Source organism: Lynx canadensis, chromosome C1 (assembly GCF_007474595.2).
Source record: "Lynx canadensis isolate LIC74 chromosome C1, mLynCan4.pri.v2, whole genome shotgun sequence".
Classification (NCBI taxonomy): domain Eukaryota; kingdom Metazoa; phylum Chordata; class Mammalia; order Carnivora; family Felidae; genus Lynx; species Lynx canadensis.
This window is the reverse complement of record NC_044310.1, coordinates 42,855,119-42,871,158: the sequence shown is the minus strand read 5'-3', so window position 1 is coordinate 42,871,158 and position 16,040 is coordinate 42,855,119. Positions and strand designations below refer to the sequence as shown.

The 16,040-nt window shown below is 48.0% G+C and overlaps 1 protein-coding gene across 1 annotated transcript; it reads right to left on the bottom strand.

Annotated features, from left to right (window-relative positions):
- Positions 1-872: 872 nt before the first annotated feature.
- Positions 873-9,199, bottom strand: DMRTB1 (DMRT like family B with proline rich C-terminal 1). Its single transcript, XM_030325508.1, has 5 exons — positions 8,572-9,199; positions 6,779-6,984; positions 3,179-3,368; positions 1,681-1,811; positions 873-1,346 (listed from the first exon to the last, which is right to left on the bottom strand). Exons 1-4 carry the CDS (start codon positions 9,167-9,169, stop codon positions 1,681-1,683), a joined length of 1,125 nt encoding a protein of 374 aa, XP_030181368.1. The 5' UTR covers positions 9,170-9,199; the 3' UTR covers positions 873-1,346.
- Positions 9,200-16,040: the final 6,841 nt, after the last annotated feature.

The window sequence follows — 16,040 nt, the reverse complement described above, 5'->3', positions numbered from 1 at the left end:
GGAAAGATGCTAACCAGTCTTCAGACAGTCTTCAGATCACAGGCCTATAGAACTGAGCAACCTTCCTCTTCCTAGAGTCCTGTGGACATGGACTCTGGCAACAGGACACTGCGCTTCTCAGCAGGCCAGAGCTTCCTATCTCAAACCTCACAGGCTAACCAAACATCCTGTTTCCTTGCACTGGTCTGGAATGTTACAGAGTACACGTGGTCAGACTCTCCCACTTCTGTGTGCATTGAGCAAAAATGCTTTGATTAGTGTAGCTTGGTCGAAAAATCTTTCAAAACATGGAGTCTAAGATAAAACAAAGTATATTGAAAAAGTAGGGGTTGGGGCGCCTGGGTGGCTCGGTCGGCTAAGCATCCGACTTCGGTTCAGGTCATGATCTCACGGTCCGTGAGTTCGAGCCCCGCGTCGGGCTCTGTGCTGACAGCTCAGAGCCTGGAGCCTGTTTCCGATTCTGTGTCTCCCTCTCTCTCTGCCCCTCCCCCGTTCATGCTCTGTCTCTCTCTATCCCAAAAATAAATAAACGTTGAAAAAAAAAAAAAACTAAGACGTGGTCGAGGCCCCAACTTCTCCAGAAGGCTATCTCTGCCCACCCACACAGCCGGGGAAGGGAAACTAGAAGAAATCTTTATATTTTATGTGTCTGAATCCGATTTCCTCAAAAGGTCTCCACTGCTTAAGAAAAAGGTAGTGACAGTAACAATAATAATTTAAAAAATCTAGTAGCCTAGCTCAAGTGTCTCACTTGGTAACAGAGGGAAAGGGAAAGGGGAAGTAGACTAGGGAGTGGCTTGCCAGGCCCCTGACCCCCAACCCAACACTGCCTTCCATAAGGATTTAAAAAGAGAATAAACCTTCCACAAGAATTTCCAATGCTCATTTTATTTCAACAGTCAGCTGTCCCCAGAGAAGGAACGGATACCACAGATGATTTAGAAGCACCATTCTATTGTCTGAGAACTGTATCAGTGCTTACAAACAGCCTACTTTTTAAAGTTGGCAATCACTATAAAAATATCAAATAATCAAACTTTAATAGATTTTTTTAAACCAGAAATGATGCCTATAATGGCTTAAACTTTATGGATGGGAGCCCCGGCGGTCAGAATGCTCAGTAAAGCCCATTGGAGAAGGGGCGCGGGGCAGTGGCCAGGCAGCCCTCGGGAGCCCGAGCAGCAAGGAAGGACGCTGCAGAACCTGCCGTCAACGCCCTGGGCCCCCGCTGCTCCCACCAGCCACCTGGATGTGCTGGAAGCTTGGTGTCTGTGCCCCCAGCTGGGACCAAGCAGAGGCAGAAGCAGAAGGCTGAAATAGATGTGCCTCCTGTCCTGGAACCCGGCCTGAGGAAATCAAAGACCGCGTCTGGGAGTGAATCTGACAGCGGCACAACCTGGACACGGTTAAATTCATTCCTAAATGTGAGCTTCCACCAGCCCCCCCGATCCTCAGAGCCCTGGCCTTCCCCTGCTAACCATCCTCCATCCTGTTCAGTCCCCCATCCCGGGACTGAGAGGACCCTAGAAATCACCCTCCTTCTTCCTGTCTTGAAATGGAAATTAACTGCTCTCTTAAGCCTACTACTATCCTTCCTCCCTACCCATCCCTGAACTCAAACAAGAACATCATCGCTGTAACACCCCCAAGCGCCCCCGCTGCTGGCCCGAGAGCCCGGACCTAGTCAGACTGCTCCTGAGAGGGCGGCTGGCTGGGCTCAGGCGGTGGTTCCTCCCCCTCCTCCTTCTTCTCGGGCGGCACCTCGGGCGGCTCCTCCGGCGCCGGTGCTGGCACCTTCACATCCTGGTCGTCTGTGAAGGACAAAGAAGAGGGGCTGGGTTTACAGGATTCACTAGGAGGAAGATTACCTACCTTCAGATGTAAACTTTCTATAAGGCATTCTCACCCTTCCTGGTCCCCGTGGAGAAGGACTTTGCCTCTCATTTGCTAGTCTGGACACTGGCAATCTAGCCCCCTGCCACATGACACAGACTCAGGTTCAAACTCCGGCTCTGCCTGTGCGAGCTGGGGGACAAGAAGTGAGCTACTCCCCAGCTCTGAACCTCAGCCTCTTTCCGTCAAATGAGAGAGCTACCTGGCAACATCAAGGTCAGCAAGAGGACGAGGGGAAACAGTGAGAACGCTAATGCCTTCCTCGTTCTAGGTTCTGTTTAATCCTCAGACTAGCCTCGTGAGGTAGGAACCATTGTTAGTCCGCTTTTGCAGAAGGTGAAGCTGAGGCACCAGGGGGTGAATTAACTTGCCCAGGGTCACGCAGCTGGTAAATGCCAGAGCCAGGACCAATACCCAGGCTGTCTGGCTCCGGGGCCAGCATGCTTCAAGCTACATCCCGTCTCCCCATCCTGTGGATCTAGGCATCGCACACACAGCCAAGTGTGCGACAGGCCTTAGTTTCTTTTCCTAAGGCGACTCAGGGAAGGATAGAAAGGGGAAAAAAATACCCTAGAACCCTTAAAGCTGCGAGAGTCTCAAAGGAAAACCAAAGCATTTCTACATCCAGAATTTCAGCTATCACAGGAACCCTGTGACATGACCCATTTTACAGATGAGAAGACGGAGTCCTAGAGAGGGTATGAATGCCCGAGGTCACCCAGCGCACCAGTGGCAGAGCTGTGAAGGACAGGGTCCCTAGCTCCTGGTCTGTTTCTCTCTACAAGTGGCCTGGGGTAAAGGACCCTTCCCCAGCCGGCCCAACCCAGCTCCAGCTACAGCTCCAGGCTCCGCACCTGCCGTTTCCCTAGCCAGAGAGGCCCCAGCCGAGCCAGAGAAGCCTGGCACCTCTGGTCTTCTGAACACACCACATGCATGCCACCCTCCACGTCTCTGCCCACAGGCCCTGGGAAGGGGAGGGAATTAGCAGCGGACCTGGAGCCAGACAGAATTCTGTTGAAATCTAAACTCTGCCATCTGCCACTTACGTATGCGAGAAGCTCTCAGGGTGCTGTTGGTTTTCTCACCTGAGACTGGGGACCCCCTCTCTTAGATGCTCGCATAGGGAATAAAGGGAGGGATATAAGGAAAGAGCTTATCCCAGGGTCTGATACATTTTAAGTTCCGTTCTCCATTTCCCTTCTCTCCACATCCACCTCAGATCAGGTCCCCCTTCCTCTAGAAAGTCTTCCTGGCTCCCCCAGAAGCTGGACTGGAGGTCACTTACCAGTGGTCTCCTTGTCTGTGTCAGACAGGACAGCAAGAGAGAAAGATGCTGGTGGCGGCGGCGGTGGCGGCGGCAGCGGTGGGAGGAAGTGGAGCGCAGACAGGAAGCCGGGCGGGAGGAACTGAGGCTGCTGCGGAGGCGGAGGCGGCGGGTAGTAGCTTGGCTGGAAGTCTCCCACCGACTCCGACACCTGCACAGCACACACACAGCAGAGAAGCCAGAGAGGAAGAGGCTTAGCCAGATGGGCTGATCAAACAGGTCTCATACTTCTAAATGGGGGGCTCCCCAAGAGGTCGATTCGCCTCTCTGACCTAAACACCTGGGCACAGGGCACTCGGAACAGGGTGTTCAGCAAATACCCACCAAATAACTGAAGGCAAGAACAAATACCGGCACATCTCAGGTGAGCCTGGGGAGCAGCCAGTCCCACTGAGCCCTTTTGTATATGCTTAGATCCATGACCTCACTCCACCCTCATGACCCTAGGAGGGAGGTTCTAGTGTCATCCTCACTATAATGATGGAAAACAGTGTCAGTGAGGTGAAGCTTCGGGCCCAGGGCCACAGAGCTGGCCACAGAGGCAGAACTGGAGCCCAAGTCTGTCGGACTCCACTGCTCTGTGCTGAATGCATCCCAACCCCCTGTGGCCCCATTTTCTGGTATAGCTAAGGACTTGGAATTGAGAGTCGGGGGCCTTTGGAGGCCCTGTTCCAATACAACAGCGTGTGGTGCAGCTGTTAGAGGCAAGGGAAGCTGGGGGACCTCAGCAAAGCAACTTCAGCAGTTAGCCCTTCCATGTTTCTGTTCCTTCTTCAGAACACGGAAGCTGAGCTCATGCCACGGGACCCCAGGGCTGGAGTGGGGGCATCTGGAGTGAGGACTACACAGATTGGAGCTTAACCCAGAAAGACATGAATGTAATAAAAAAAAAAAAATTTCATTGGGATGCCTGGGTGGCTCAGTCGGTTGAGCATCCGACTTGGGCTCAGGTCACGATCTCACGGTTTAGCAGTTTGAGCCCCGTGTCGGGCTCTATGCTGACAGCTCGGAGCCTGGAGCCTGCTTCGGATTCTGTGTCTCCCTCTCTCTCTGTCCATCCCCTGCTCATGCTCGGTCTCTCTCTCTCTCTCTCTCTCTCAAAAATAAATAAACAAAAAAAATTCTTAAATAATAATAAATTTCAGACGTAGTTCCTATCATTTACTTCTCCATCCAGATCCTTTAGAGCAGCAATTTACATGCCATGTTCTAGAGAATCCTAATGTCCTAGAAGAGATCTGATGTGCTCTTAAAAGTAGTCTTTGTTAAGGCAGTTTGAGAAACCCCACACACTGCCCCCACACTGGTGAGTCACACATGAGCATGTTAAAGCCTTGAGACAATCTGCAAAAATCATTTCCTAACTTAAGTTAACCACAAGGAAAGGAAGAAAGCCCACCTCTAGGTGCCTGCTACATGCCAGACCCTGTGCCAGGCACACATTACCACGCATTACATCTATTCCGTCTGTCAATGGCCCCGTGAGTTAGGTACTCTTACCCCTACTATACAGACCGAGAACCTGAGTGAGATCCTCAGAGGTTACATGACTTCCCCAGGCCATATGGTTAGTAAACAATGGAGGCAAGATTGGATCCCAGGTCTGTCGAGCTCCAAGCTTGTGCTGTTTTGTGGGAAGAGAATAGAGGAAGTAAAGCAGCAGCAAATGGGGCAGGGACAGGAATAGGAGGCTGAAGACCTCTCCGGAGAGTATCTCAGAGCCTGGGCAGGGTGCAGCAGGACAAGGACGAAAGCAATTCATAGGCTCTTGGGTTTGAAACAGCTTCACAAATAAACGCCTGATCCTTTATCCAGACGTGGAGGGGGTGGGAAGGGGGGATTATTAGTGCTTTAATTCCAAGCTGCTCAGCCAAGTCTCTCCCTGGATCACAGCTCCTGCCTGGGGCCTGTGGTGGCAGCTCAGGCCCAGATAAACCAACTGAGATCACACTCTTAACAAAGGCCGTCTGGCAAGCCTGTCAATCAGAGCCCTACCCTGGACGCCAGGCTCCATCCAAGCTTCTGTGTGAGCAGACGGTGGGTGCGTGCTCCACTTGGCCAGGGCCCCCTCTTTGTGTGAAGGCTGGAGGCACCGTGCTCTCCTTGGGCTGCGAGGGGGTGGCCAGCGCCCACAGAGTTCAGGGGTGGTGGGGAGTCAAGGGCCATGTTTGCTCCTCCTCTGCACGACAGACACACCTCAGGCGGCACAAAGTGCCAGGGCTCCAGAGTTGGGGTGACTGCCACTCTGTTACTGAGCAGCTGTGTAATCTGAATCCCCAGTTCTGTGACCATGAGCAACTACTTAGCTTCTCTGAGTCTTCTTCCTCCACTCTACAGTGGGGTAATACAGCGTGCCCTGATGGCTCACATAAGGGTCAGGAGGCACCCCAGAAATTCTCAAGACCAGTGGTTTCCAAACTGTTTCCCCTTGAATCAATGGAAAAGGACTTATCAGTATCTAAAGTATCTAAAACAGACAGCAGAGATGCTTCTGGGGCTGCAGCAGGAGTGGGGACCCAGCGCCCTGGGTGCATGACCTGCCTGGACACCTCTGGAAACTCACCGCTCCACACTCTGCAGCTAAGACTCTCGGTACGTACATGTCAGGTGTTCCTCCTTCTTCTCAGTCACTTTCCGCGTTAAACAAAGAAGCCCGCTCTGTCCTCGCTCTTCTCTACCCTCCACCCAAGAGAAACACCTAACACCCAGAGTTAGGCCTTTAGTTCTGAGGGAGGCAGGAAAGGTAATAGGGGTCTACTTTTCGGTGAGCTTGAGCTGCATTGGAGTGGACCTTCCCTACAGGCCCAGCCTCATGGGCCCAAAGTCAGGACTGGATACCCAGGCCTCTACCCTGCAGTCATCACAGGTCTCAGGGTTGCCAAACGGGAAAGGGCTTTTAACCACTCTGGTCTGGAAGGAGCTGGTAACCAAGGCCACAAAACCTGATCACCCCGACTCGTACCTCACATAACAGGGATGGCCTGACTCTTACATACTCAGTATTCAAAACTCCAGGCTTATGTCGGGGGAATGTTTCCATATTTTTCATGACTCAGCTTAAATTCCTCCTGAAAGCCCTCTGCAGTCTCAAGCGGCCCATACCTTTGGGCGGGGGACCTACGTCTGCTCCTGGCTCCGCCCTCAACTATGTGGTTCCAGGACAGTGATGCCTCCTTTCTGGTACCCGGCAAAATGAAGCACCCTTCCAACATCAGCATCCTGTGAGTCCAGGCTGGTGGTCACTCACCCGGTCGGTGGTACTGTGTGGCTATTCCCGGGTTTATCTGAGATGTGTCTGCATTCGTTCTTGCTTGAGCTCCCAGCTCTGAAAAGCACATGCCACAGCCCAGGCCAACTTGTTTATACGCGAATGGACTTGCCTACGCATGTGCACCCCCACAGGTGTACATGGCACAAGGTCAATGTTATATCCATCCTACCAGTGCTCAGGGCCTGGCACAGCCTGGCACAGCGGTCTGCTTCCTGGGATTGAGGATCCGTAACGGCAACAGGGCATGTGGGATAAGGAGGAACCAGGAAAGGAGTGAGGAGGGGACTTACCAAGCTTCCTCCATGGTAGGGGCTGCAGGACACATGCCGGAAGCCCCGCTGCAGGGGGATCCCCGGAGGCGGGGATCCATCCTGGTAGCCCAGCGGGAATGCACAGTAGGAATGCATGTTGGAGCAGCTGGGGTACAGCTTGGAAGGCTGTCTCTCCAGGTGCTCAGGCCCCACCACATGATCTGAGCTGATGTTCAGAGGGAGCCCTGAAAAGGTAAGCAATGACGGAAGTGTTAACACAGAGCTAGGAAAAAGAGCATCACATCACTGTGCGAAGGCAGCACACAACACTAAGATCCACTTAGAAAGATCTCCCACGTCCATTATGCTTTTGATGCTCCCTGCTTTTTAAGCCCTTCAGCCACGTCCCACTGCTTAGAAAAAGTCCTTGGCATAGCCACAAAGCCCCATGAGGGCTGGTTCCTGCCTCCACTCCAGCCTCCGCATGCACTATAACCCAACAGCTTCTCCTTTCTTATCAACCTCAAGGCCTTCACAGATGCTGTTTCCTCAGTTTAGAAGACTTTCCCCCCTAATCCCACTGTGCCTCTGGAAGTCCTCAGCTCCTACTCTTCCTTCAGACCACAGCGAGACCATCAATTATTAGAGCTCTTTACATTGATTTGTGTGATTCCTCGACCGGTGCTGTCCCTCCCACAAAGACCAGATCCTTGAAGGCAACAAATGTGCCTTTGCCCTCTTCACTTCTTCATCACTAGTGAATGGCACATAGTTAAATGCTCAGCCCCTGTTGAGATGGAACAAAGAAAGGCACTGTGTCTATGGAAAGGTATCTTCTGGAATTGCTATTTCAGGTCTGTCTTCCCCATCTAGTTTCCTGGGGACCCAAATTTTACTAGAATGTCCCAGAAGATAGAAATGGCCTTCAGAAAGCATCCAGCCGGTCCCCTTAGCGTAGAGGGGAGAGGCTGCCACAGAAGGAAGGAGCTTGCCCAAGGTGACTGAGCAGTTCCCCTAGCCTCCTGTGCTCTTCCTACCACACTGCCATAGGGAAAACCAAAAAAGAGCGTGTCTCTGCCCATAAAGAGCATCAAATCTATATATGACTTGCGATTGAAATTTTAAAGAGGCTCCAATCTAGGACTTGAAATTGTACTTTTAATAGTGCAAACCACAAGACATAGAGAACCATGTAAATTATGCATGTGATGGGTGGAGAGAAAAAGAAGCAACATCAATATTTCAACCGTTCTCCAGTGGGGAACATAAAACGGTCTCATTCCCACACCCGGATAAAGGGTGCGTAGGGGTGCGCAGGCGCAATGGGCTAGGGCCCTTGCAGGAGAAAACTGCTGGGAGGAGCCTCCAGCTTCTAGAAACGGAAGGAGTACGCAGGCGCAGTCAGGGCTGCGCAGGCCCACCCACAGTGGCCTCTAGAAGGAGGCGCCACCAGCCCAAGAAAAAGGCGGGAAGAAGCGCGCAAGCGCAGTAGGGCGCCTCTCGAGCGTCTTCCTGAAGAAGGACCCACAGCCAAGGCGTCTGGGGGCCATTTTCTTTCTTGCTAGACGGCAAAGCAAGAAGCTAAATTTTAACATTTTAACGGCCCGTTCCTTTCTAACTCTCTCTCGTCACCTTTTTCCAAAATGCCACCCAACCCAAATCTCTATTTAGAGGAAAGCTTCCCAAAGCAAGAGTACCTCTGGAAAGCATTTTCCCCACCCCCACCCCGAGGGTCCATCCCCGCAGGATCCAGGATGGCCTGGGCTGCCAGCGTAAGGCACTGGAGAGGAATCCCAGGCGGGGCGAGGCCACGCAGGGCCTGGGAATCTTACCGAAGTCGAACGGCGGGCTGGGCAGGGGCCGCAACGGACTGCGCAGCCCCAGGCGGTCAGGGCACCCCCTGCCTGCTACCTCCATTCCAAGCTGGGGCCCCGCCGAACCGGGCATGGCCACCGCGGCTCGATCGCCGCTCGGCCCCACGTGGCCGCGGCCGCGGCCGTGGCCGCCCAGAACTGGCTGGAAGGCGCTCGGGCCGGGGCTCGGGCCCCGTGGGGGCCTCTCTGGGAAGCCGGCGGCCACGCGGCCCTCGGGGCCTGGCTCCCAGTCTCCCGAAGCGGTCAGCAGAGGCAGCTGGCGGAGGCTTGCGCCCAGGGCTGCGGCCGCGGCCGCGGCCCCTGTCAACAGCTCCGGGCCCTGCGCGACGAGGGCCCCGTCCTGCTCCTCCTCGGAGGCCTGCTTCTTGAGCACCTTCTGCGCAGCCATGATCTTCTGGCGCTCGGTGATCAGGTAGCACTTCTCGCAGGTGCACTGCTTCCAGCGGCACCTGCCCGCATGGCCCTTGACCGGCACCAGAAAGCCATGGTTCCGGCACCTGGAGCACTTGGGGGTGCGCAGCATCTTGTCGGCCAGCTTGGCAGGGTCTTCCTTCATAGCACAACCGCCACCTCTGGTTGCTGCAGAGCGAGTGCGGCAAGGATAAGCGGCGCCCCACAAGTCTCTGCTGCTGGGGACTTTGGATACACTTGTAACAAAGCAGTTCTCCGTAGTCCCGGGAACTGCTGCAGGACCCTTGCATTTTCCCTCCTTTTTTGGAGTGCAGAATTTGGAGTCGTTGTGTGCCTTGGTTAATTACATGCAAGGGATTGAGTTGATTAAGTTCTTCATGGAATGCTATTGCATGTATGTCTTCTGTGTTATCTGAAGTCTTACGCAGTTAATTTTCCAAACTTTCTGTTCCCGCCACACCGCAAAGTATTTTTGTAACTTCAAAAAAGGCGGAGTGACGTTCAACGGTCCACAGATTTAAAGCACCAGAGGAGCCGAGCTCTCAGTAAACCCATTACAGGAGAAAAGCATTCTAAGAGGGAAACCGTGTCTCTCCTCCCAAAAGTTGCTGCTTCTGCTGAATTTCATTTCTCTCTCTTTGCTGAGAAGCAACGGTTCACAGTGATGCTTCCAGAATATTCTCAAGAGCTCGGTGCAGTGTGATGGTTGTGCAAGGGTCTGCCCTTAGAGGAAGACTCTTATTGGTATAGAAATGCTTTTCTGGAAAATGGTACATTGCTGTTGTGGATGCCTTCCAAAGTAAAGCATATTTGCGACAGGATATTTTAGCATGAGTTTTTTATCATTTCTTAACGTTTTTTACCATTTCTTAACATTGCCAGTGAATTTAGCTATCCCTATAAAGCAGCCTAAATATCGGGACACCTGAAAACTGGCACAAATTTCATAGTTTTACAATGCTACTAAATTAATTCATTTTCTTGTCTGATAGAAATTTATGCCACTCTGAGGTCTTTTTTTCTTTTCTTTTTTTAGGCCCCTAAAATAGGAAAAAAAAAAAATGGGTCACTAATACCTAAGTTGAAAAGCCTATAATCATAGGATCAGTCATATTTAAGGAGATAGTTACACTTAAAACCTGACTAAAATGTGTGTGTTTTAAACTGACCTTTTCCTGAATTTCTTTTTCTGGTAGGAGAATGGTAGAAGCCGAGGCCTGGTGTCCACCTTGATTTTCCTGAGCTCGTGGTAGTGGCTGTCCTTTGCACTTCTCGCGAGCCTCCAGACAATAGGAAATGGTTGCCCTTCTGAGGCTGATACAGAAAGCAGAAAAGAGGTTTGTAAAACCCTTTTCTGCTTGAAAGAAACATATTCCTCATTTTAATAAGAGGGCAAAAGTATATGCTTTCTGTATTATTTGGCCCTTCAGGAATTCCACTGGTAATTTTATAGCCATTTAAAGAGATCGAGATTTGTCTCTGCTTTGCTTTAACACCCTCTATCTTAGTTTTTGATTTAAAAAATATGATCCTGTATATAAAAGGACAGGCAAGCTCTTTTTCTGACTCCACCAATTCAACATGTCTAATTTTTTCACTGCACTTGTCATTTGAAAATGGTCCTTAAAAATCATAGTTTTAGTACTGCTGTCAAAAAATCTGGGGCATAAACTGCATTGTTTCATGATAAGGTCATATTCCGCATTATCAAATTTAAATTTTAACATCAAATAACATCGGATGATGAGACAAAAAAGAAAACTGCTCTCATTTACATTTCATGCTTGGCCACCCAAGCTCTCTTCATTTTCCTATTAATGGTTTAAAGGAAAATCCTATTCAAAGCCAACTATTTGAATTAACATATTTTGCTCTTGTTAACTACAAAATGCTTCCATATTTACTTCATAGCTTTAGGGGCAAAATATACCCAAGGTGATGTGAATTTGCATCATGCTTTGAGAACATTAATAGACAACCATATATCTTTTTAATCAGTAGTCACATTATAAGATGCAAAAACCCCAGGGTTTACACAGTAAACAAATCTAAGAGAAAGAAAAAAATTCTAGTTTATTTCTCTTCCCTGGAAAGTCTCAATTTGTGTAGGTAAATTCCAACAGAGCTTTATTTACTTCACTCTTGGAAATTCAGGCAAACTGATAGTTTTGTTTTATTTGGTGTGATGACTGATTACTTCTTAGGCTGCTGCTTTTTAAAAGAAATATATACATTTCCTGAAATTGTTATTTTTAAAGGATGGTAAAAGTGAAAAACTGGAAGTCAGAAAAGGATGGGAGCCTTAAGTATATAGTGGACCCCTTCTTTCCTCACACCTAACCCTTAGGATACTTATGTTTAAGAAAGGCTGCATCCTTGTAAGCAGTAGTTTATAAAATAACAAGTCATTGGGGAACCTGGGTGGCTCAGTTGGTTGAGCATCCAATTTCGGCTCAGGTCATGATCTCACGGTTCATGGGTTCGAGCCCTGCATGGGGCTTGCTGCTATCTGAGCCTGCTTTGGATCTTCGTTGCCCCTCCCCAGTGTGCTCTCTCTCTCTCTCTCTCAAAAATAAGTAAACATTAAAAAAAAATAAGTCATAGTTACCAATGAATCACCAGTTTGACTAATTAAGCACAGAGGGGCTGGTTGGTAGTCATATGTGACTCCCAGGTTCAAGGCTCCTTTTCCCTGGAAGTCCCAAGTTTCCTGTCTTGAATAATGCCTCTTCTTTTCAGTTAATATGACTGCTATTGGTACTGTTTAATTTATATTCATTGTAAAGAGTCTTGTGTTATACATGCATGGAGGTATCATTTATAATCATTAAATATTGCATGCACTGTAATGCCTCCTTACTGATAGTACACAAGAGTAAGGAAGGCCTTTTTTTGCCTATAGCTTCTTTCCCCTAACAGTTATAACCCAGATATCTGCTATCTTCCCCTTCTTCAGGCTCTCTTGAGTGAGCAATGAAAATTTTATTGAAGATATTGTAGGGGATGGAGGGGAGGATTTACATAACACATCCTATAGCAGACGCTTTAAAATCCTGCCTTAGCATTTCTGTTCTCTCAACATCCTCCTCTACTGTGCCATACCCACCGGAGAGAAACTGATCTGCCCCCAGCACCCCACCCCCCACTCCCAGTCCCCAGCCTCTCTAGTTTCTCTCTTCTTTCTTGATTTTTTTGGGAGCTCTGTAACAACTGTGACTATCTTATTTTCCTCTATGTCTAGCACAAAATAGACATTCGGTAAATATTTGTTGAATGTACAAATGGATCTTGCCTCCCTCTCCTGCCAATGTCAAAATTATCTCATCTCTGATTGGCACAGTAAGTCGGCTTGGCTTCAGCAACTCTCCTCAAACATATAAAACAGAAAACCCACGATGAATAAGCTCACTCTCCTGAAAAGCATTATTTGGTGATCAACTTTGGTTCCGTGAGCTCACCCCCCAACCTCTAATGGTTTAATAAAAGAAATAATAATTGCTAGCACTTACTGTTTATATATGCAGTAATTATTCAGTTCTTTGTGTGTATTAATTCATATAATCCTCACAACAGTCCTCTAAGGTAGGTGTCCTGTTATGTTCACCCCCATCTTACACATGAAGAAACTGAGGCCTGGAGAAGTAACTTGCCCAGGGTTTTACAGCCATTGAGTGGCAGAGCCATGATTCAAAACCAGAAAATCTATCCTCAAAGTCCATATTCTTATATCTGCTAATTAATATTTCTTCTAAATTAACACAGTGCTCTCCCCAAGAAAACTTTAGTGATGAATAGAAATGTTTGTTTTATTACATATCCCATTACAAGTGGGGCAAAAGGGGGGAAGGAAGTATCAATCTGGGGAAGCTTCCTAAGATGCCCTGCTTATTAGTTGCTTTTCTTCACCCATAGCTGATATTTATTGAGTGCCAACTATGTGCTAAGTATAAGTGACACAGAAGTAAATAAAAAAGACAGGATCCTTACCTTTAGGCATACATTCTAGCTGGCAAGCTGGGCAGTAAACAGATAATTCCAGATGAAAGCTGGGGAATAGTGGGGGGTGGGGGGCATGTGGAGAGAACCAGGATTCTATGGGAATCCATATGAGGGCCTAACCTGAATCAAGAAATCAGCTCCCTTGAGGGGTTGATTTCCAAGCTGAGGCTGAAAGGATGAATAGGAATTAGTCAGGTGCAGGGGCAGAAGAGAGGTGTGTCAGACAAAGGGAACAGCATGTTTCAGGGCCTACGTGTGGCTATGGTAGAGTGAAGTCAGGAGACTGGACAGAGATAAGGAACAGAAGCTAAACAGTAGCCAGGGGCGACTGGGTGGTTCAGTCGGTTAAGCGTCCGACTTCAGCTCAGGTCATGATCTCACAGTCTGTGAGTTTGAGCCCTGTGTCAGGCTCTGTGCTGACAGCTCAGAGCCTGGAGCCTGTTTCAGATTCTGTGTCTCCCTCTCTCTCTGACCCTCCCCCATTCATTCTCTGTCTCAAAAATAAACAAACGTTAAAAAAAAATTTTTTTTTTTTTAAAGTTAAACAGTAGCCAGATTGTGGAGGGAGTCCTTGGGGACAAATTATGGGTGTCACTATCTAAGATTAAGTAGAGGAAATGACATAGCAGAGCCAGCCCAAACTAGAACCCACACATCTAGACATGTCCCTGCCCTTAGTTTTTCTTTCAGAAAGTAGAATAATAAGTAACCAGGACTCACATAGGTATTGCAAGATTAAAACGAAGTTGAGTATGGTTTTCTTTGGGGTGGTTGTTCCAGGCGGAGCACGCACTCGAGGCTAGCCATGGCTCTGAACTAACACTATGCTAGCCAGGATTGTTTATCCTATGCCTGCAGCCCCGTTCACCGGTTCATGTGACCTCCCCTAGGAATCTCTTAAGAGTCACAAAGCAGCCGCGATGGAAGACAAAACAGTGACAGAAAAAGAGAGTGACATGAAATCAAACAGAAAGCAGTTGAAAAGGTTTTGTAGGTAAAGCCCAGAACAAACAATTCTGTGCAGAAAGTACACGATCTGGGCAGAGAGGGCATGCTCAAGGTGGTACAATTAACTGAGTTAGACCCAATAGCGCTGGGGCTAATGTTTTGTTTTCACTTGCTAATTTGATGAAAAAAAAATATTTTTACACACAGAAACTTTCACATATAACTGTTACATGTACTTTCATAGTACTATTTTTTTGTCTTAAAAGATGAGAGGCACACATCCCTATAAACACATTGTTAATAGGGAATAAAAGCCTCAATATCACTCTCCTTTAGTAAAATGAAAATTTGTTTAACACAACATGCATGAATTTTTTAAAATGTTTGTTTGTTTATTTATTTATTTTTGAGAGACAGAGACAGAGCACAAGTGGGGGAGGGGCAGAGAGTGAGAGGGAGACACAGAATCTGAAGCAGGCTCCAGGCTCTGAGCTGTCAGCACAGAGCCCAACGCAGGGCTCAAACTCACAAACCAAGCGATCATGACCTGAGCCGAAGTCAGATGCTTGCTTAACCAACTGAGCCACCCAGGCACCCACAACATGCATGAATTTAATGCCAATATATGCAAGGCACTGTTTCTGAATAAAAGGAGAGTCAAAAAGAAGAAAGGATTGGGGCGCCTGGGTGGCGCAGTCGGTTAAGCGTCCGACTTCAGCCAGGTCACGATCTCGCCGTCCGTGAGTTCGAGCCCCGCGTCGGGCTCTGGGCTGATGGCTCAGAGCCTGGAGCCTGTTTCCGATTCTGTGTCTCCCTCTCTCTCTGCTCCTCCCCCGTTCATGCTCTGTCTCTCTCTGTCCCAAAAATAAATAAACGTTGAAAAAAAAAAATTTAAAAAAAAAAAAAAGAAGAAAGGATCAAAGAAAATTAAATTTAATTTTCCTTTACATGTATATTCATTGTCTAGTTTCTTAAAACAGTAAATTCTTATTTATCCAAACAAAACAAAACAAAACAGTAAATCCTTACCAAAACGCAGACTTTCCCCCTGAATTCTGCTTCTATGAGAATGGTAGGCAGATATCAGGAATTTATCTTTCAAGAGATCTTTTCATTTTATGTCATGGCATCACTATAAATTCAGTCCATATTGTAACTGTAAACACATGACAAATACTGCTTTAGAGATAGGCAAACTGGGTGAGAACCTGATCACTACTCATTAGCTGTGTTACCATGTCTAGGTCACGTAACTTCTTTGCACCATAGTAATACCAGCAGTAGAAGTGATATTTGTCTAATGTGCTACAAATTCCAAAGTACCCCACATTTATCCCAAATAGTATTATTAATATTTAATGAATGTGCCCACAGCTTTGCAGGTGAAGGGGTTCAGAACAAGTCTCCCCAACATGTGCTACTTTGCAATACGGACTATTTTGAGCCGAAGGTGATCAAGACCCTGCAGGCCTAAGAGAAACTTTCCACCCTTCCTTAACTAGAAGAATATGAATTGAGGGGTTTTGCCAGCGTAAGAGTTATTATCAGAGATAAGTTTTATCTTAATGATCTATCTGTACGGCAGGGCAAACATCTGATTACCAATCTGCCCTTCTTATTATTGGCCTGTGAATTGCCCTCCTCCCCTTTGAAGCCCCAGGCCCCTATCCCATTTCTTAGCTCAGGATGGCAAATATAAGCCATTTAACCTTAATGTTATTAAATGTCTCATGTATGTGGGGGTTTCCACACATACAAAACTAAATTTGTTTTTCTCTTGTCCATCTGTCTCATGCCAATTTAATTTAGACCAGCCAGAAGAATCTTTGAAAGATAAAGGAAAAATTTTCCTCTCCAACATAGGCATGGTCTCATTTAAATCATAGGACATCCCAGGGTACCTTGGTGGCACAGTTGGTTAAGCATTCAGACTTTGGCTCAGGTCATGATTTCACAGTTCCTGAGTTCAAGCCCTGCATTGGGCTCTCTGCTGTCAGTGCAGAGCCCACTTTGGATTCTCTCCCTCAAAAATAAATAAACATTAAAAAATTTAAATCACAGAACATCCA